Source organism: Fringilla coelebs (assembly GCF_963513975.1).
Source record: "Fringilla coelebs genome assembly, chromosome: 8".
NCBI classification, from domain to species: Eukaryota; Metazoa; Chordata; class Aves; order Passeriformes; family Fringillidae; genus Fringilla; species Fringilla coelebs.
In genome coordinates this window covers 14,186,947-14,208,552 of record NC_140066.1, presented here as the reverse complement: position 1 = coordinate 14,208,552, position 21,606 = coordinate 14,186,947, and the positions used below count along the sequence as shown (strand labels likewise).

Genomic DNA, 21,606 nt, shown 5'->3' with positions numbered 1-21,606 from the left:
AAACCATAAAAAACCAGAATGCCCCCAAATGCATAAGAACTTGCTTCAGCCAAATTTTTGCTCAAACTAACTGTCACTACCATTAAATAATATGTTCATATCTGGTCCTGCCAAGGGAAAGGCTTGACAGAGGGAGTTTGGACAGAATTTCATTTCTATTCAACAGCATCTGACCTTGAGCCTAGAAACTCCCTAGAGGACTGTGGCAGGAGAGTTTTTCTGCTTTGTTTTAATTCTAAAGCCGAGTCATCTTCTTTTAGGGAAAAAAATCCATAATGATCTTTACATTACCAATAGGCCTGCACATGTATTCTCTTTAAATTGCTTGTAGGAAGACAGGTGTCTGCAGTTCTGATAAAGTTTCATTTGGCTCTCTGACAGGAACATGCTCTTCCATATATGTTATTTTCATCCTTGAATATAGCCATCTACATCTGTCCTCAATTAAAGCAGTGTAAATATGGATTGACTGAGCTAACTTCAATAAATTACACAGTTAAGTACAAGACCAAAACTCGACCCAGAAGCTAAAAATGCATTTAACTTTGTGTTCCAATATGCTTTCAGTCTTACAGTTCCTTAGATTTTCCTCTGAACTCTTTTTTAGCATTTTCACAAAGAATCACACTACGTATTTTTGAAGCAAACCAGCACACAGAGGAAGGTAACTCAAATAACACACTTGTCGACACTTCTGTCAGCTAATCTATGCTTTTTAGATATTTTTGGCATTGCTAGCAAATAAAGGCATGCATTTTGTTTTTACAGTTCTTGAAAGTGTAACTGCTTATCACAGCAGACATACTGCTGTCAACTTTTTCTACATGAAGACTTTAAAATTCAACTGGTTTACCTTTTCTCCAGTCTAAAAAGTAGAAAACATCCACACACAGACCAAAAAAATAGTCAATAATACTTGCAACTAGTACAAGAGGTAGAAGTACTAATTATATGCATTAATATTTAATGACTGTTGCCCAGGTGAAACTAAATTCTTTATAGTCAGTTATTCCTTTTTATAACAAAAGGCCACCTTTTCACATCTCTCATGCCAAAATTAATCCAGCATAAAAGACCAGAAAAGAGGTGCAGGAAACACTTACTGTATTCCTTTAATGTCTAAACCAAAATTCTTGGACACAATGACATATTCTGTTAGAGCAATAAAAGGACTTTGTATCATCTGTAAGAATAAAACTGTAGAAAATGTATTATGTTAGGAAATAACAGGCATGTACACAGCTCTCTGGAAGTGTGACAAGCAAAGGTGCTCTGGTGTCTTTTAACCTGAGAGATGAGAGCAAGGCACAGTTTCTCAAAACACACTTTTTATTGTTTGTTTCAACTTAATGGTAAAGCATGAGAGACTATACTACATTTCAGACTAACAATCCCTGATCTGAAGCAGAACCCCTGAAACAGCCACAGAAACCTCCCAATCTGGTACAGTCTGACACATTCAATACAAAGAGAAAAATGGGCAAGATTAAAGAAGGACCGAACATTCTGAATGTTTAAGAATAAACCTGCTGAATTGATAAAAAAAGCTATTAATTCCCTCATTTGCAATAAATGATATGATGAAGCTGTAGGTCATTAGTAGTTCACCTTACAGTAATCAAGTTGTATCAGGTGCTATCACATCAAAAAGAACAAAAGAGCATGCCTTAGCTTAGTACCAAGTGAACTGGTTGAAATATTCATTAGGAATAATGCAAAAAATCTAGAGAAATATGGTGTCATTATTTCCACCCACCTGCATTTCCATCAGGTTAACACAGGGCTTTGCAAATGCCTAGCAAAACTCTCTCTGTAGAGTATTTTACTGGCAACTACATATAATATTCTTCAACAGCTCATGCTGCCATGATTTGTTGACAAAAGGTTGGAAGTATTGAAATTTGAATCCACCCATATCAAATGGTGATGCCTAATTTCATGCAGAGACCACTTAAAAAAAAGAAAAAAAACCAAACAAAACAAAAAAATAAACCCAAGTGCACCAAAGCAACCTTAAACCTGTTTCTCCTACGCTTTCTGCATTACTGACAAAAACAATGGGCCTTCTCTTATATAAACACCTAAATAACACTAAAATACCAATACTCATGCCAAGTCAGAAGTTGTTGCAATATTAACATCTTGGAAACTAAATGGAAAGAGGATTCCCACATACTCATCACTGTACCTGTAAATGAGACTTAATAGCAGATAATAAAGCTGTTTTCAATTAGTATTGAAATACACTAATTGTGAAAGTGTAACAAAAATGAAGATTTTCCATATATTTTTCAATATATTTTTCATATATTCCTATTCCTTGAATAATCAACAAGTCAAGTAGAGATTTCCTTACAAATGTAAGGATCTGATGCCAGTATTCTTAGCTACAGGAAGTAAGACAAGACTCAAGCCTCTCTCAATCCAGTGCTTAATTTGTGGCAAACTAAAAGTTTTCAGGCTTTACAAGAATATGCTTATTCTTGTAATTCCATATCATTGAATTAACTCATGATAAATCAACTAGTTACATAATTTCATTTTTATAAAACCAGATTAAACTTTTTTTACACTACAAGATGCATTCTCTAAGTGAAACATCTCACACAAGCAAGCTTTTCATTTGTAGAAATAAAACTGTGGGTTTGGATATGCAATGGAACAGCATCATTAAAAAATTGGTCTTTCATATCAAGAGCCATCAGCTATGAAGAGGCTACAAGCAACTAGTGTTGATCCCCAAGGCTTTTACCAAAAGAGAATACATAGAAAGTCTAATGAACTGAATGGCAAGGAAAAATTCAGATTGTTTATATGTCTGCACCTATCAGACCCAAAAGAGGTTTTTAAAAATGCAGAAGCGCAGAACAAAAACAATAAGGAAAAGAGCCTGTATAGTAAAAAATTTTGATACATGAGTATACAATCTCCAAATGCACACTATGGAAGTAAAGATTGTTCATGTATAGGTATACAAAATTTATATAAAGCAGACACAAGCATTTCATATTACTAGACTGATTTAAGTATATAAGGCAGAAAAGTATTTCAGACCAGAAAATGTGTATTGGGAGAGGAAAAAAAAAAATCTGATTTCACTGCTTTTTAAAAGCTTATTTCAATGCTTTTTACAAGCATGGGTAATTAATCTGAATCCTATATTGCACAGAAACAAAGAGTAATAGAAAGTTTAGTTCCATGTTCAAAGTCATGCAAGTTACTGTTACATCTGAGAACAGAAAACATGTCAAACTTCAGCAGTCACGTGCTGCAGCTACTGAATTCACACTGCTCCCAGTATTTTCAAAGAGTGACAAAAAATGCTTAAGAGATTTAAAGTTTCTGCTATGGACCACACCATATTGTGAATCCTCTAAATGATACTTCAGTGAGGGAAGGTCTTCTACCCAGCTAACTCCTCCAAAAGCTGTAAGCCAGTGGCTGACAATCTTTTACAGACTAGAGACACTTAAAATTATCTATTGTACTTAAAAACACTAAACAGCATCTGTAAAGCTATCATCTGGTGATTTGATTTTCTTAGTTACTTTCACAGCCATCTGCAAAAGCAAATTGAAAACCACCAACCTATCCAAAAAAAACCTTGTATTTTCCATGAGAGAAAACAAGGCAAATCAGAAAATGTAATCCATAGGGAAATTATTACAATTTTTATAAATTGATACAAATATATCTATGGGTTTCTGCAATACTTTTCTGTTAGCATGACATGCTGCTTTATGCTGCTGTTTTGTAATAGGGAAAAAACTTTGGATTCATATCTACTTCATTATTTTTGATATTCTTCTAAAACATTCTAAGTATAGCACAAAACAGTTTTCAAACCTTGTCTGACAATGTGCAGCTTGATCACATTCATTGAAGAAATCAGACATAAGCATCAATGATAAAATTTGCTCTGGACATGGTTGAGAACAAAAACCACAAACCTGTAGCCTTGAAAAAATAAATCTGAACAAACTACTGTAATTCTCAAGAAACATCCTGCTGGATTTCTTAGAGCAGAATGTAGAACTCTCTGATTTAGCTGAAACAATAGAACTGACTGGTGCAGCTGCTGTTTATATATGCATGGGAACTAAACTGTAGCATGGAAAAGAAATGGCAGCATGGAACACGCTGCAGACAGTCCAATGACACTCACAGCCCACACAGACCAAGTGCCAACTGCCCCAATGCCCCTCTAGAGCTGAACTCAACCTTACAGCACCTGAGTTGGCTCCATTTTAAAACCCAAACCAAAGCATCCAAACTCACAAGACAAGACTTTCTCCCTTGTCATAACGAACAGATTATGGATAGATGAAAAAATAAGGGAAAAAATATAAAATTAAACAGCTGACAGGAATATTACAAACAGTTTGCATTGTTACTAAACTGCTGATAATATACTCATACTTGTTACCAAGATACATAGCTATACTTTCTCAAGGGACATTCAACACCTTCAGAATACATGTTATAGGATTAAATATAATGGCTGACAAGAACCAAGAGCTTAGTATTCTACAGCAGGCTCATGACAGGATCACATTTTGTATATCACAACAATCAGATGGCTCACTAAAATCTACTCATCTCTACTGAAGTAATTTTTACAAGATTTTACCCCTGACAGGCACAAACTGATTTTTTTAACAGTCTGTAGGAGTTAGATGTTTTTCAATGAGGGGACTGTGGGCATCTGACAGAACTGGATGGATTAGTTTGCACACACTCTACACAAGGCAGGATTGGGTTCCACACTTCACTTTTAGTTCCCAAGTGGTATCCCCATTCTAAGCAGCAACAAGTACACTATGTTTGAAATTTTTATTTAAGTTTGGACCAGAAATAGAGGAAGAATCAGATTCTGTTTCCTTTCCCATTCTGCATTTACCCCGCCTCAATTAAGTCGGTTTTGTGACACCTCTCCTGACAGACACAGTTAGCAATTCCATAGGTCATAAGAAGGCATGGCATTACACTGCAGAAATTGCCTTTTCACCCAACTATCCAAGATAGCTCTGATGAATAGAAGCACTCTCCACGAGACTCAGAGCCACCAGGACTGTTTTAAACTTCTGAAAAGTTCTGTCTCTTTCCCTTTTTTCCCATATTCCCTACTCAAAACATTTTCTCCCAGCTTTATGCCAAGCTGAAGGGAAGTGTCTGCAGGATGAGGACTAACTAGGAAGGAGGAACAGGATCATTCAAACAGAGAAGGAAGTGTCTCCCTTAAACTCATGGCATTTTGCTGTGCATTTATGGAAGGTTCTGAGAGCTTCCAGCTTCTAGGGGAAACATATGGAACAGGCAGTTACTATTCCCTGATTTTTACTTCTAATGGAATTAGTTCTCCATCCCAGTTTCTACCATTAGATTACCTGCACCCTGTCCAGAAAGGCAAATATAAAGTTTCTACTACTTCAATTGAACCAAGCCTTCCAAACCTTACCAATACAGACATCAGACTTCACAGGAAAAGTGGGACTTTCTGCAGCTTTAGTAGTAAGCTTTGAAGTTGTCTCTGCTGCAGCATTTGAAGCTAAAACAAAGCATTAATTAAAGCAGAGAGGAATCTCCTGTGCCAAAGCAATGCAAATTCAAGGAGCCACATAAAACTAGTGGCACCAGGAGAGAGATGCTGAGAACATTCCTCAAGGTACCTGTGAATATTCAAGAAACACCTAAAAACAGTCTCAAAAAGGAAAATGAAAAAGTATGCAAGAAGGAAAAGGAAACTGATTTTGATACACAATATTTTGTGGAAAATTTTGCTGATCATCAAAATGGAGATTTTTCTTTTTACCACAAGCTTAGCAGTTTGTTCCATTTGCCCCATGCCTCAGAACAAATGATTGATGGTAGAGCTGTACAAAAATATGCACAGAATTTCCTTCAGAAATATTCATTATCACATCAGTGTTTTGATCACAAGCACGATTTTTTCAAATACACTAGGTGCAAAGAGAAAAAAAAACAAAAAACCATAAAACCCCCAATATTATCAACTGCATCATCAGAGCAGCCCTTCACATGGGAACAGCACAAATGCCTTAGGGGGAGCCATCTGTCTCCTCCAGCAAGCTTTGTAAATATGCAGAATTGTGTTTGCATCTTTTGTTCAATACCTGGCCATGGTCAGTGGCCCACAGGTGGAAGGTAAATTTCCCTGTACCACACACTAATCATGAGGATCAGCACAGCATTACCACAAGGCACATGGCTGAATTTACACACTTTCATTCTAGATTCATGCAAGAAAAAAGTAGCAAAGGCTTGCCCTTACTTATGTTTGACATGCATATACAGCAATACAGGTTATCAACAGTGACAGTCTCACAACAATTTTTCACCAATGAAGAGCTGAATAACATAAGTTTACCTAAACCAGGTTTGCCATCTGAGGAGAAACCCCGTTCTTGGCTTTCTCCAAACAATCACACCATTCAAACCTTAACACATTATCTTAAAAGTGTGTTTGCTTTTCCTTGTTTAATGACAGAATGCCATGGATACCTTAATTTAGACAAGAAAGGAAGTGGTATTTGCAAAAAATGTTAGCAAAAGATAGTTATTCCCACTGTAGGAAAAGTCTCATGCTTTTAAATACTATTAGAATGATTTCTGCAAGCATGGTCAACAATCTAGAGGTCACAAAAGCCACTGCAATGCAGCCCTAAGTCTGAAGACAGCTTTAAAGTGGTAATTCCATAGCAGCAGCTATAACCCGACTGAAAATAAGGGAGACTAGGCTACAGTGAGTTCTGGCTTACAAAAAGGAGGCCTATTAAAATAAGGAATTTTAATTAAGATAAATTGCATGTGTTATGTGTACACTAAGTTTCTATTTTCCCACCTTCTGAGCTAAGAATTCAAATGCAATGTTTTAAGTCCAGTTCTGAGTATATTTCATGTCATTTCTTAATGAAATGCACTGTTTATTCTTTTCTTGATTTGATTTTACCAGTATATGTACCTTATGCTAACCTTATCCATTCTTCACATAGCAGTACTTAAAACTGGTAAAATTGAGTAGAAAAAAGACAGCTTATGTTTGATTATTCATATAACTCATGAAAAACCTCAGAGAAAATAAAACATAAGATTAGCATATGTTACTCATAGAATATGCTGAATTGAAGGGATGCATCAGGATCATTGTGCCCAACTCCTGGTCCTGCACAGGACACCCCAAGAATCACCATGCAGTATGCATTATTCCTTTAAGTACAAGATCCACTTGAAATTACAGCAGTTTGCCAAAAATACAAAGTACAGCAACAATCAGAACTTCTGCATATAAATGTAGCACCTACGTACACCATTTAGCAATGCAGTTTTAAAGACCTATGTGCAATAGAAGAACTTTCTCACAAGACTCTGGGCAGAAGCCCACCCTTCAATCTAGAACAAAAAAGCCTGCAAAAAAAAACCCCTTGCTACTGTCAATAATAAATAAATATTCAGAAAATGCATAACTGCAACTTAAACTAGCTGCAGTTACCATAGAAACGAACAAGACTTCCTCAACACTTCCTACTCTCTTCCATTATCATTATCTCATGAACTTACATGGAGAACATTGTTCCTATTCCTATGGAAACCCTGGAAATAGCCCCCACCATTGTCACAGATTAAGGCAATCTAGAACTCATCTCATGGGTTCATTTATGTGCCAGCAAGGCCTATGAAAGATTAAAAATAACTAAACAGACAAAGTTCATTTCTCAATAGAGATGAGCAGAATCTAAAGCATTCCCCATGGACAGCTGGCAAGTGAGTACCAAACACTGACAAGCAGTTTACAATCTCTGAACATCTGCAATGATCAGATCTGTGCAGTTAGGGAAACCTCTGCTCTTCAATCCTTATGCCATTTCTCTTACTTATTGACCACAATGAGGAAAAGGGAACTTTTATACAAATGTAATAGCAAAAAAAAAAAAAAAAAAAAAAAAAAAAGAAAAAAAAAAGGGGAAAAAAAGACAGGGATGGGGGTGGGCCACCAACAAAACCACACCATACCACCATACAACTCAGGGCATGGAACATCTTGTGCTTCCTGCCTGTGCACAGTCAGATCTAGAAGCTGAGAAAGACCTTCCTTTTTCTCCTCTTAGTTCAGAAACCTAGACCACAGCTAAAGGGAAGATATGGCACTATTTATTTCTGTCTGACTAGGGTATTCTGTGAGCCCCACCAAACTTTGCATAGCTATCTAAGAAAAATTGTAATGTCAGAGCAAAACAAATTATTTTACCAAAGAATGCACGTGCTTCACTGCTGCAAAACTAATGCCATACTTGGACTTGTAAAAGACTTGGAATATTATAAGTATGAAAGACTAAATCACTGAAGCATGCATTCAATTCCTATTCTCTAGCCAATTAATATATTTTATTCTAAAGTAAATCTTATTCAGATTAACTGCATCCTAAGAACATTACACATGCTCAGGAAAAAAAAAAAATCTATGCTACTTTCACAAGAAGATTGGTTACAGGACATTTCCAGGATGAGAGGGGTTCAAAATGAAATAAAACAAAAGAAATTGATGAGAACTTTGCTCATCCTTGAGAAAACATATTAAATTTCATATTTGAATTCTGAGATGTTGCATACTCATGTTTGCTGAGGTTTCTCTTTCTGCTTTGAAAATCTAGTGAAATAGCTGGTACTGTCAAGAATACTGTCAAAAACTGTGTATGTACACCAACAGCACCTGCTTCTCCAATTCCTTATCTGCCCAACACCAAATTATCCTTTGAGCTCCTATTCTCATTAAAGCAATGCAACAACAGCCACTGTCTTTGGAAACAGAGAGAAACCCCCCAATTTCTGTACTATCAAATTTCACTTGGGCAGCTAGAAAACTATTACTTAGCACAAGAGGTTGTGGGGATTTTTCCCCCTCAACACTAAAAAAATTTGAGTCCTCTCATTCAGAAAAAAAAAAATTAAAGTAAATAAAAAGCAGCAAGAACAAATCTAGTTATGAAAAAAACTGAAAAAGAAACAAAACAAAACACACAAGGAAACAAAACCAAAAAACATAAAAAAATACCTACATATATTTCCCAGGAAAATTTACTACAATTACTTATATAATTAAAGATCCACTGGTTTTCCCCAAATGAGTAGTGAGGCCCTCTACCATTTTTTAATAGTTCCTCAGAAATCCAGTCAAGGGTCTACAGATTTCCATAGACTGAACTGTGTCAAATTCAACGATATCCATATGACTTCATTCTATATATCCAACACACCATCTAATTAAGAAAATCTTTTTCTTCTTACTCAAATGATATAATTTCAGGAAGCAAAATCAGTTCATAAACATGTTTAATTTCCTGCATCTTGAGATTAATTATGAATGTGTCTGATTCTTCTTTGAGAAACTCACCTCAGAAATCTGATACTTCCATCATCTACAGCATTTTACAGCACTTCAAAGTAAATCAGCATTTCCCGGAACAGATTTTATGTAAACTTTTACCTTTCACTGCTATTTATATTCATAAACATATTTATATTTATAAACACTCAACATCAAATGCAGACAGAACTGCATGCGTTCAATTAGCGTGTTCTTAAATCATGTGCTTATGCATTTTAACGTGGACACATTTGTAAGTCATACGTCAAATTCCCATCTACATTGTTTAGGAGCAAAAGTCACATTTCCAAAGGTTGTGGCACCAAGAATATTATGTTTTAGTCGTGCTTCTGAAAGATGAAGTACGAGGAAAATGGATGTTCTGGCCACACAACAGTAGGCACCATGCTTAGCCAGCTGCACTGCTTCAAAATACAAAACCAGTTTCTAACTGAAGGACATTCTGCATCTCCTTACACAAATCTCTTCCTCCAAAGCCTGCCCTTCAGATGAAACTGGGTAGTGTGAATATTTCTTTGTGCCTAAACCACTTATAAAATAGAACAGAATTTAGCTACTAAAGCAGTAAGGATGTCTATTTCTATTTCAGTACTTTACTATATCCACATAAACTAGTGAAACAGCTCAATATTAGTACAATCCCATGCACATGCCACTTTTGCATCTCTTATAGACATGAATGACAGGCTAGGAAACACTCAGTTGACATATTGATAAGCAAGTGACAGTGAAATGCTTTGAAAATTCAATAGTTTAACTATTTAAAATCTCCCATTCTCGTTTCTCATGATGGTCCCAACAACAACAAGGTTCTAATTTCTCCTTGTTTATTCTTTAAATGTAATTTTTCATCTAAGGAATGGAACGGGAGGAGAGGAGATGACAAATATGGTTGGGTTTTTTCAACATTCATTTCAGGTACAGAACAATTCCTTCCTTCACAACCACCAATTAACTAAACATTTTTAAGAAAACTAGTGTGGAGGAGAGTCATCTCCATCAACAACTTCAGTGTTTGTCTCTGATTGGATTAAATAATTTCATTAATTGCCTCCAATGACCCAGACCACAAATAACAAGTTACATCCCTTACTTTCTAGCACTGCAACACATGATTTTGTAAATTATCTTGGAAAAACTGTATTTTCTGATTTGAAAGTTTTCAAGTATTTCTATGGCTACAACGTTGCCTAAGGCCTTCAAGTCTGCATCTGTTGTATAAATAGAAATATTTTATTTCACTAGAGAATTGTACAAATGGTCCAATGCCAATGTAAATGTCCAGTCGTGTACCACACTACAAAGCTATAACCTTGAAACATGTATGTTGTCTTGTATTTTCCATACTGTTGGCCATTATTTTCTTTACTTTTTGATAGTCATAAACTTTAATTTTTAAAGAGGCAATTACGGGAGCACCCACTATTTAAATATTTGTTTCAATATTCACAAAGCACCTGGACAAACTAATATGATAAATTAGAAAGCTGATTTGTAAGGTTACTAGGGCAGAAATAAAAGCGAGATCAGACATGTCAAAGGTATGGTGACAGAACCCAGAAGTGAGAGCTCCCAAAAGTAGCCCTTTTAGATTCCACAAACACCACCTGACATTACACTAAGATTCATTGTAAAGAAAATGCTTGTCCAGATAAGAATAATGATGGGAGCTTTTCCCATGAGCAGAAAAGCTTCCACTTTGCCCTGATGCGTGTTCCATACTGCACTAACTTGTCTCCTTCACTTCCCAAATAAACCCAGGCAGCAATTCCACACCAGCCTTCGGGTGATCATGCTGAACTGAAGCTCAGTGATAACTCTTTTCACAGGTCCATCTTCATTGGACTGCTTTTTAGACTTTTTTTGAAAATATTGGATGTGTAAGATTAATTTTAATTAAAACTCTCACAGTGTAAAAGTGTGTTATAATTTCTTATAGCTGCAGATATCTCAAACAATTTTGATTTCAGAGAACAGTGAAATCACCAATTCTTTCTTCTTTAGGGGAAAAAACAAATTCTGCACTTCGATTCAGAAATAAAGTAGCTGTCAGGAATAGGCTGTACTAAATTAGTAGCAATCCATGATTAAGTCCTAATATTTTCAAACAATACACTTCAGCATAAATATTGATTTGATTTTGCTGCATCCAATATCTAAAAATAATGAAAATATTACCCAATAGCACAAATTTTCCTTGAAGCAGTTAACCTTTAGCAAAAATTCCCTGCAAGTAAAATTTAAATTAACAGCCAAATGGTCCATTCTAGAAATGATCCTCCATAAATTATATCCTGTCAATTCAAATACTGAATTTGGTAAATGCTATATTCTAAAAAATACACCGCATTTCCTAAACTGACTAAAATTAACAAAGAGGTTCCATGCATATCTACTTATTTCTCAGATGGTTAAGCATGTTGATAAACCCAGATGTGCACAATATGTGCTGCTATACCTTGACAAGACCATAAATACACACTCAGAAATAACCTAACCCAATGACATTGGCCAGCTGGTCCCTTATAAAATGCAATGGGAAATGCTAAAAAACACCCCAAATAAATAAATGAAGTCCTCAAACAGTGTTGAGTAATTTCTCCCACTACACCGAAGTAAAATGTATCTTATATTGTGTATATTTAATTTGGTTGTTGGTTTGTAACTGTGCTCACATACAGTAAAATCAACACAGGGCAATTTCTGACTGCACAGGTGGGAGCAGAGGACTCTGGCTTTGGGGGATTTCTAGCCTTGGTACTTAAATTGGAACTAGAAGCATGACTTCAAGGTTTTTCATTTTTAATGCTGAAGATGTCAGTAAACATGCAAAATGCCATTTTTTTAGAAGTCAATCAGTGAAAGACTGCAAATATGGCAGCTGCACGTAGAAGACATGTAGTGCTAAAAGCAGCAAGGGAACTTTCCAGGTACTGATAAAAGTCAGCGACTAACAAACAAAAGTGAAGAATGGTATTTTTAGGAAAAATAATCAAAATACTCTTCTTGCAGAACCAAACAGTACAGCGGCAATTAATTCACCTCAATTTTTTGCTGCAGAAGACTTGATTAAGAAGCACAACCTCTTTCCCTCCATTTCCTCCTCCATCCAAATAATTACTCTATAGCCCAAAACTGATTCACCATAAAATATCTCTTAACCACAGTAAACAATCAAAGACACGGATCCTTTCTCAGCTCAACCCAAACTAGTTACAAAGTTTCACTAGGATTCTCTGAAGTTTTAAATGGGATTTTAATCACTTCAGCTTCTAGTTTTTAAGTATGTGCATTCTAAAAAGAAAACTAATCCAAATTACATAGGAGACACTTTTTACTGCAATGAACTCCACAGAAAACCCTTGTGTTTTAATATGTGACAATGCTCTAAAGAAATTATGTTGAAATAAAGTGAAAAACTAAGAAGTTTTTTTCCCTTTAAACCACACATTATCATCATCTGTCTCCATTTGATATGTAACTGCTCACAGGTTTGAAGGATTTTTACACTAATAAAGAAAAATACTAAGGGAATATAAAATCATTATTAGTCTATTGAATATATCACAAATCTTGTCACATAGCCATTTCAATCTTGTCTTTGCTTTCCAGTTCTGACCACTCTCTACATTTGTAACACTGGGCTTAATTTCCAAGTTTGCTTCCATTCTTCCAAGCACAATTTTACTTTCAGATAAAATAGGTCTATAGTTTTAACACCTAATATGAAAGCAATAAATTCAGTGTTTGTAGTGCAAAATCATGGGGCAGAGCAGTGAAATAGGCTGGGAGTGGACTGGCAGTCATTTTTTCTTACTTGCTGTCTCTGCCTCTGTCTGCAGTGGGAATTAGTCTGCTATTTTGCAGAGAAAACTGGGATTGACTCAGTGCTGATGCAACAAACCAATCAAAAATCCTCCACTAATGCTGGGACACAGTGCTTCCTTTAAAATAAAAACAGAGAAAATCATGGAAAACTTACAAGTACTCTGCCAGTTAATGTCTGGGCAGATATCATGACTCCTGCCCAATCCTTCACAGACGTCATCCATCCCACTTCTGCTGCCACATTCTCCTCTTTCTCATCTGTTGGTTTGCAGGCTCCATCTGCCTGTGTATCTCCACCACCATTGATCTTCTGGGCCTCCTGCAAAGGAAGTATTTGGGTTAGTTAATGTTTAGCAATTTGACAGTGAAAGTCAGTATATAGGGGTGGCCAAGAATAGCAATAAAAACCAGAAAATCTGTCTTCCTGGATCCTTGCTAGGTGAAACTAAGAACCTATTTGGCCACATCTTTAGAAATAAGAGAAATAGAAATGTTCCATAAGGTACCAAACTAACTAGATAATAATACTCCCCTTGACATTACATCCTCAAAACAGATACTTAGCACTAAATACACAATATGTTTCTTTGTTACAAGCAACATAATTGACAACGGCTCTGAATGCAATTACAGAGTTACATACAAATGGATGGTGTAGGTATTTCAGACCTACACCAAAAGACCTTTTGATGTATCAGTTCAAAATAATGCATACTACTCATGAACATAATTTATGTACAATTTTAATTTCCTATCACTAGAATTAATTATCTGAGCAAACCTTCACTGAGAAGCATGATGTAACAAGACAGCAATTATCAAGTGTGAGGGGAAAAAAATCCATCATAAAGAACCTGCAGGGAGCTGCCACTCTATTAGTGAACCTGTGTTTCAATGAAAGTGTTTAATATATCACAGGAATTATTCTGTCAGTAAGTGGCTCTCACAGAAAGAAGAGCTAGAAATTAGAGGAGGCTCAGCTGCACCAGGCTCACTGATGAGTAACAGGCACTGGAATTCATATCAGTCTCTCGTGGATGCTGCAGCAAGGATGTCGTGCTCTGTGACTGCCTGCAATGTGCTACAGTCATGGGTGCTGCACAGACATCAAGGGAAACGACAGGAAAAGCCAGCGTGGATTGTACAGTGTTTAAATCATACTGCATGCAAAGCATCACTGTGCCACCAGCATGCCTTTGGTGACAGCATAATACTAATGACTTCCTGAATCCTTGACAAGTTATGCTAAACAAAAATAGGAGAGGCAGCAAAACTCAGTGCTGAAGCAAGTCCTGAGCACCAGATCTGCATTAGTGCTCCAAGCACTCTGCACACACCAACAGCTTGAAGGATCTTGTTTATGGATTACTTGTCTGCAGACCAGTAAGCAAGAAATCAATTGCCATTAATCCCCGTTGGGATATCTTTTATACAAGCAAAGATGCTGTATCAATGGTGGTTATGGGATAATTACTACAGCAGAAGCATATCCTGTGAGGGTCAAAAACCATAGCTGTGACATGGCCTTGAGGACACAGCTGGACACAAGGGGTACAGGCACTTCCTGAGAGCAACACTGAACTAATAAAGCAATGTCATTGAATCTGTCAGCAAAGCACAGTAGAACAATGCTAAAAATGTAACATGGAGACCAACAGCTGTTTTCAGAGAAGTTCAACATTGCAACTTAATTAGCTAATCAGATTCTTTTTTCTCTATTAGTTTCCCTCCCAGAAAACAGACTCCATGCTCTTACTAGCGATTACAGCAAAGCGTGATGTTACTATATTGATAATAACAAATTATTCAGAGTTACAACAGCAATTCCGTACACTTCCCAAGCAAATAACGCAACAGAAGTTTAAAATTACTTTGTATTTGCATAGCTGGACCTCATTCACAGACAAATTTGGACACAGTGAATCAGATGTTCTGCACTCGGCGCTGAAAGACACGTCCTGTGCCGCACACACACGGAGCACAACCTACAGGATGAGCTCACTGCAGAGGACAGGGACGCAGGACACGGAACGCTTGCCTGGAGCCACCTGGGACCCAGAGCCATAGAGATCAGACCCACAGAAATGCCTTCACCACCACTGAGGTTTCCATTACAAACCAGGAAAGAGAACACTAGGCTCTATACTCCAAACAATATTGAAGCTCAGGCAACCTAGACATATCTCCAAGGCCTCCCTGGTCCTAGCTGCTGTCCCCAGGGTCTCCCCTGACTCAGATGCCCTCCGTGGCCCAGAACACCATTTCAGCCCCATCCAAGGCTCCCACAGCCCTGTCCTTTCCAGCCCTGGCCACAGCCAGTTCCCCCTACCCAAGCCACAGGCTGCTGTCCCAGGCTGGCCCCAGAAGGCTCCGGCCATGGCTTGTCCCACCACCCCAGCCAGGGCACTGGGCAGGGCACTGGCACACAGGAACCCCACAGCCCTGACAGCTACAGAGCACTTAAAACACCACCCATGCCATCTCTTTCCCTCTTCCCACCAGCCTCTCTGCCTTTTTAACTGCTAGAGTTTGTCTTTCAGAAGTGCAAGCTTCACAGCAGATTTTGCTCCGCGGTCCTCCTCTGCATCGCACAGTGAGCTTCCATACTCTGTACAAGTTTATATTCAATTAATTAATGTGGTTTTCATAGTAAAGGAGGTATAATAATCTCTTCCTCTTAGATAAGAGACTGAGGTGGTGATTAGGTGCCTAACTCAGCCACTAGAGAAGTCACTGGCAGAGTCAGGATGAAGCCACAGTCTTTTTTGATCTTTTCACCCAGTAACCCTTGTCTAAAAGTGCACAGATGCACACCTTGCTAAAAACACTCAAAACTACAGACCTTGCTATAGAAAGTCACAGAACTACAGATCACTAAACAAAAAGCTGAATAAAAATGTCGATTTTATTGAACTTGTATTAAGGTTAGAAAATTCTTTTATTGTGTACATGTTCCTTACCCCCAATCTTTTTGTCAGTAGATGTGATTGCTCATGAGATACAAAAATAATTTAAAATTTCCTAGCACTCAATGAAATAGTAGGCAATTTACTTAATTGAAGCAGAAAGGTAGCTTTTATATTTTGAAAAGGTTTTCATAACCTACAGTTCCTTTTGCTGTATTGACTTTTGGTTGCCAATAGAATAGAGCAGTAAAACATGACAAACCTATTCAGTATGTGATTCTCTAAAGGTATTAAAGTCTAATACATTTGAATGGCTATACTTCTGTATTTATGCTACTTATTTCACCTCTATTAAAATCTACCACCCATATTATTTCTTAATTAAAATTTAAGTAAAATAATCATCCCCTGCCAAGTATGATTTGGAACAGACTCTCATGATTAGCCTAGCTCCTGCCATTATTGTAGCTATAATTAACATGCAGATTAGTTGCTGTTATGTAATATTTGTATTCAGTTGGGATATTTTATATTTTTCATCTACATGGCTAGCTTTTATCTTACTTAATTGGCAGTTGTGTATTAGGAAAAGTTTATCCCCAAGTCATTATGCAATTGTGCAGTGATCACTAAAGGAGGTTTAAAGGCTGCTTTTTTTTTATGCTGAACAAAACATCCAGTCCCGTTATTAAGTGTATAGTCTTGTTTCATTGCCATTTCCTCATCCCAAAGCATTGAGTAACCAACATCAACACCTGAAAAAGGTGCTTAAAATAATAACCTGACAGTGACGACAGTTGCTTAATTATTTACAAGTTGAATATTACAAGTAAGATATCTTTACCCGCCCTGCTTTCCAGTTTTCATTATTTTAATTACTTGATGGCAGGAACGTGCAGGTAGATTAAGTGAGAAGCAGCAGATTGTGAAATATATATTTCCTGAACCTAATGACTAAATGGAAACTAGCATGATGAGGAGATGTGTACAGGAATCAGTACTCAGTGTTCTACCAGTGGTTTGAAACAGACCTGGACCAGAAACTTCAAGGGTTTGTCTTCTATTTTCAGCAATAAATATTATTTAGATTAAATAAGTTCTGGGATTCTTTATTTAGGAAGAATAACTCAAAAAGGCAAAATTCACTCAAAAACAGTTAACAGTTTTCGAAACATAGTCCTGCCTGTTCCAAAACCCTCTAAAATACCTATAAAAATGTAGAACCACTGCACAGACACCTCATCCAACTCAGGAAAACACAAATAAAATCAGAAAACTATTACGAAACCTTAAAGCATCATCTGAGAATAATCTGTCTTTTTAAAAGCCCTAAGAACACAGGACAACATGAACACAACCTGGAAAGTAGTCTCTGATGTATGGTACTGAAAAAACTTGCTATCTTGTTAAAATACGTTAAAATCATATGAAACAGGGAGTCAATGTGAGGGAAAATACCTGGGTTAAAGTGTGATGAAACAAAAAAAAAGGATTTGGTAATGTCATTTATCTAACATGTAACTAGCTGAATATGACACAAAAATCATTAGGTATCACCTGTAATGAGATACAGAGCATTGAGTCATGCCCACATCACTCAAGAGAAAGTAGTATGCTCAGTCTAAGCAGATGTTTAAAAACAGTAACACCAATGAGATAAACACAGTATTGGCCTTTGACTTCCACCCTAGATAACATGAGATGAGAAAGGGCCTGTCAGAATGGCAGCTGCTCCTAGTTTAAAGTATGCAGTAATAATACAATAAGAAAATATCATTTGGAGCGGTTAGGAAAGGGCTGGTTTAGATAATGATGCCTGCAAATAGCAATTTTATCTCTATTAACTGTCCTTCAATTAACAGCATTGTATTCCTAGAGCCTGGAATTTTATGAAATGTTTTATATCACATCAACAACACTATGATAATGGCCATGCTTGCAAATTAGGAATCTGTATTTACCTTTCTTTCCTTGTCATTCACCTATTTCCCCAAAGTCACCAAGAGGTGCTGTGTGAAGAGGAATAGTTTTGCATATGAGACTATTTCTCCTTTCTCTTGGGCAAATGTCTAAAACACTGTGCTTAAAATTATCAGACTTCTATCAATAATTTAATTTCGTGTCCTTCAATACATTCACTCACCACTTCCACATCTCCAAACAGGGGTCTTAGGTTTATTTAAAACCCTAATATTCTGCTGCATTCTCTGAAGCTGGGCAATGTACAGTGAATGTTAAGACTTCAGGTCCCTATTGCCATGGCAGATGCCTGTCAGATGAAGTTACCATCCACTGTCTCCGTCTTAACAGTCACTAAGTACCAGTTCATCCAGTGCTAAAAACAAACAAAACAAAAAAACCACCCTGCAGCTGTTCACCTGTTCTAGCGCAGTTTAGGAAACACGAGTTTTCACTGGAATATTAATAAAGAAAACAAATGGCAATGTGAGAAATGAACAGCTTTATGGAGACTTCCAAACCTCTTCTAAGTCAGACTTGTAAGAAAAGAGAAAGCAAAGGCTAAACTAACTAAATGTGAGGTAAGAGGTCCCTCTAAACTGGCCTATCCACAGCATTTCTTTGCCTATTAGGTTACACTGACGTCAGTTACCATACTGTAGCTATGGTTCGACTTGTTTCAAAGGATTAATTATTGATACCCAGACAAACATTATTCCTTTCACTGAATAAAAGAACCAGAATGATCTGTGGAAAACATGGCTGATGAGAGCATTTTGCTCTCATAAAATATTCATTAGCCATATAAATTTGTTGTCTGCAAAGTTGGAAGATTAAGAAAAATAAGTCAAAAATAGAATGCAAAGGTTTTCTTATTAGTTTAAGACTGAGATGTTATACTCTATTTTCTGCATTCCCAAGGATTTCTAAGAAGCAACTTGCCAGTCCTTTCTTAAAACTAGAGCCTTACTTTCTGTGCTGACCACCAGAAAATCTTCTTTCCTATTCTTGCAGTGACAAGCTTCTCTGCTGCATTTGTGCAAACCTCCAGTGATCCCCACAGATGTCATGTTCTGTGACCTCCACATTTCTGGTACCGGTTACTCTTATAGAATCCCCTTTTCACATCATTGCTTTGACTGACAAAAATTGCTGCAGTAGAGGAATTAATTCTAAAGCCTTGACCTGAGAGACAAGAGAAACTAGACTAGTAAAATATAGCATTCCACCCATGATTCCACAAATAGTTCTCCAGTCTGTCAAATGAAGGGTTCCCGGGTATGGTTCTCACTTAAGAATATGAAACAGCAGACACCTACATTATCTGAAATCTGAAGTACAAAAAGATTCATTTCAAAGATTAAAAATTTCTACACATTAATGGAAATGTTATCATGTAACACTTTCATTGATATGAAACAGTATTTCCAAATAACTGAAAAACTGTCTGGCAGATTTCTATACCAGCCTAAGAACTGAGAGGCATGCTCAATGTCCCTGCTCTGTTATCAAATTTTGAGAGTCCTCAGCCACATTGTCTAACCTCTTCATGTCTTCACCCTGCAGCTGTAAAACAAGAGCAACAACAGCTTCTGTTGCATAGGGATCTTAAAAAGATAAATACATGTAGGATTTTGAGTGTCTTGATATTTCACAAAGACAGACAACCCAGGCATGAGCTAAGTGAAACCACAAAGTAAGACACGCTAAAAACCTACTGGTAAAAGCTGTTAGGTTAGCTATATAGGACAATTAGACATTAAGACAGATGTGTAAAAGAAAAGCAATTAAGAACTCCAGACAACACAGGGAGATGAGAAAAAGGACAGAAAGTCACTGCAACTTTTTGTTCAAATAGACAGTGCTTTTCAAAAACACGATTTGTTCAATTTAACAGCAGTTTATATCAATAGTTATGTAACCTTTCACTAGAAGTTAAGTTGGGGTGAAAAATTTCATGTAAATTTATTCTTAAAAATAGAACTAAGTTTGCTTTTGTAGCTGTTGATTGTGTATCCCACCACACTGTTAGAAATAAATAACCTCTGAACTTGTCGTAACATTATGTAACAAGTGAATTTACTGTCTACAATACATAAGTAAACAAAAAATAGGATAAGTCAGTGATGTACAGGTTAAAATTACTCACTGAAAATATTTTACAAAATGTCAAACTAATACCTAGGCTTTACATTTATTTTCCTTTTATAGTTAACAGAGCATTTCTTAATAATTTTCTCTAAGACCAAATTATCATCACATTACAATAGTCTCTGAAGGCCTTTCAATTACCAAGTATCAGGCAAGAGGGCAAACAAGCATTTCACTTTATTGATGGGGGCACTGAATTTAAATGAAATTACACTTTTCATTATTCTTCAGTCCCTACACACCACAGAAATCTGTCCATTAAGTAAATTAGACAATTACCATGCAAGGCATTAGTCTTTAACTGTATTTTCTGTGGTTCAAGCCTTATATTGAGATCATTCTTTCAAAATATGCTTTTAAAAATCCTTTTAAGTAGATTAGCTTTAAATATGATAGAAACTAAACTTGCAAAAATATATGAAGCAACTTTAGATGGGACTAAGTTATTAAAAATACAGAGAAGGGTTCCTGAACAGAAAAGCATAAAGGACAAAAGGGTTCATGCATTTTCTGTTATCCCCCTCTTTTGTTTCCTCCCACCTAACAGAAGGCAAATCAAAGTAAGCATACAATTGAAAATAAAATTGACAAAGACATTGTCATGAAATGAAAACTGCTGAAACCTATATCCTAATGAGTGAGAAATATCTATCTGTCACAGATGACAAAATGCTTTCAGGATTTATCCAAAAGTCTCAAAGTGCTTCACAAATGGGAGAAAATAGTCTCAAATATGAGAAAGAAGTAAGAAACAGTGAGGAAATTACCTAACTTGTTTATCTTGATTACAGGAAGTACTCTAGTTGATTGCTTGTAATTTTGTTGTTGTTGTTAGCATTAAGTAATATGCAATTGCAAGATTTTCAGTCATTACCTCTTGGCACTTTTTTTTACTGCCATAAAAGAATGAAAGACAGAAACACACAAAAAAACACATTTAATTTTTTCTAATTTTAAGAGAAGTATGACTAGTAAATCTTTTCTGATCTATAGACCTAGATTACAAGCACAGTTTTCACAAAATAACTATGTGATAGATCCAGCAGTAAGAAAAATAATTAAATAACTACTTAAATGATTATTTCTGGCAGTAAGTCATTAAAAAGTACCAAAAGTAGAAATTTTATTTCACTAAAAGATATACTCAAGCACCATTTACAAAATAAGTATCAAACTGCTTTGTGATTTTCTCCATCCTGGTCAATCACAGAAGGGAGGTTGGTACCTTCTAGCAAACAGGATGTCTTCATTCATTGCATTAACTTCCCAATCCTCTCTCACTCGTGTATCAGAGGTATTCAAGAAAAGGAGATGTCTAGGCTGAACTGCAGAAGGAAATTCTTCCCCTCTTCTGTGAAA

The 21,606-nt window shown here is 36.5% G+C and overlaps 1 protein-coding gene across 8 annotated transcripts in view; it reads right to left on the bottom strand.

Moving 5' to 3' along the window:
- KCNMA1 (potassium calcium-activated channel subfamily M alpha 1) overlaps positions 1-21,606 on the bottom strand; it is a gene marked incomplete at its 3' end in the record, with an annotated part of 410,494 nt that overhangs the window by 280,886 nt on the left and 108,002 nt on the right. For 7 of the 8 annotated variants that reach the window (XM_084210399.1, XM_084210401.1, XM_084210403.1 and 4 more), the window contains exon 2: positions 13,386-13,550. The exons of the other annotated variant lie outside the window; for it this stretch is intronic. In XM_084210399.1, the coding sequence (XP_084066525.1) occupies positions 13,386-13,550 (165 nt within the window). The remainder of the gene's footprint in view (positions 1-13,385; positions 13,551-21,606) is intronic. 8 annotated transcript variants of the gene reach the window in all.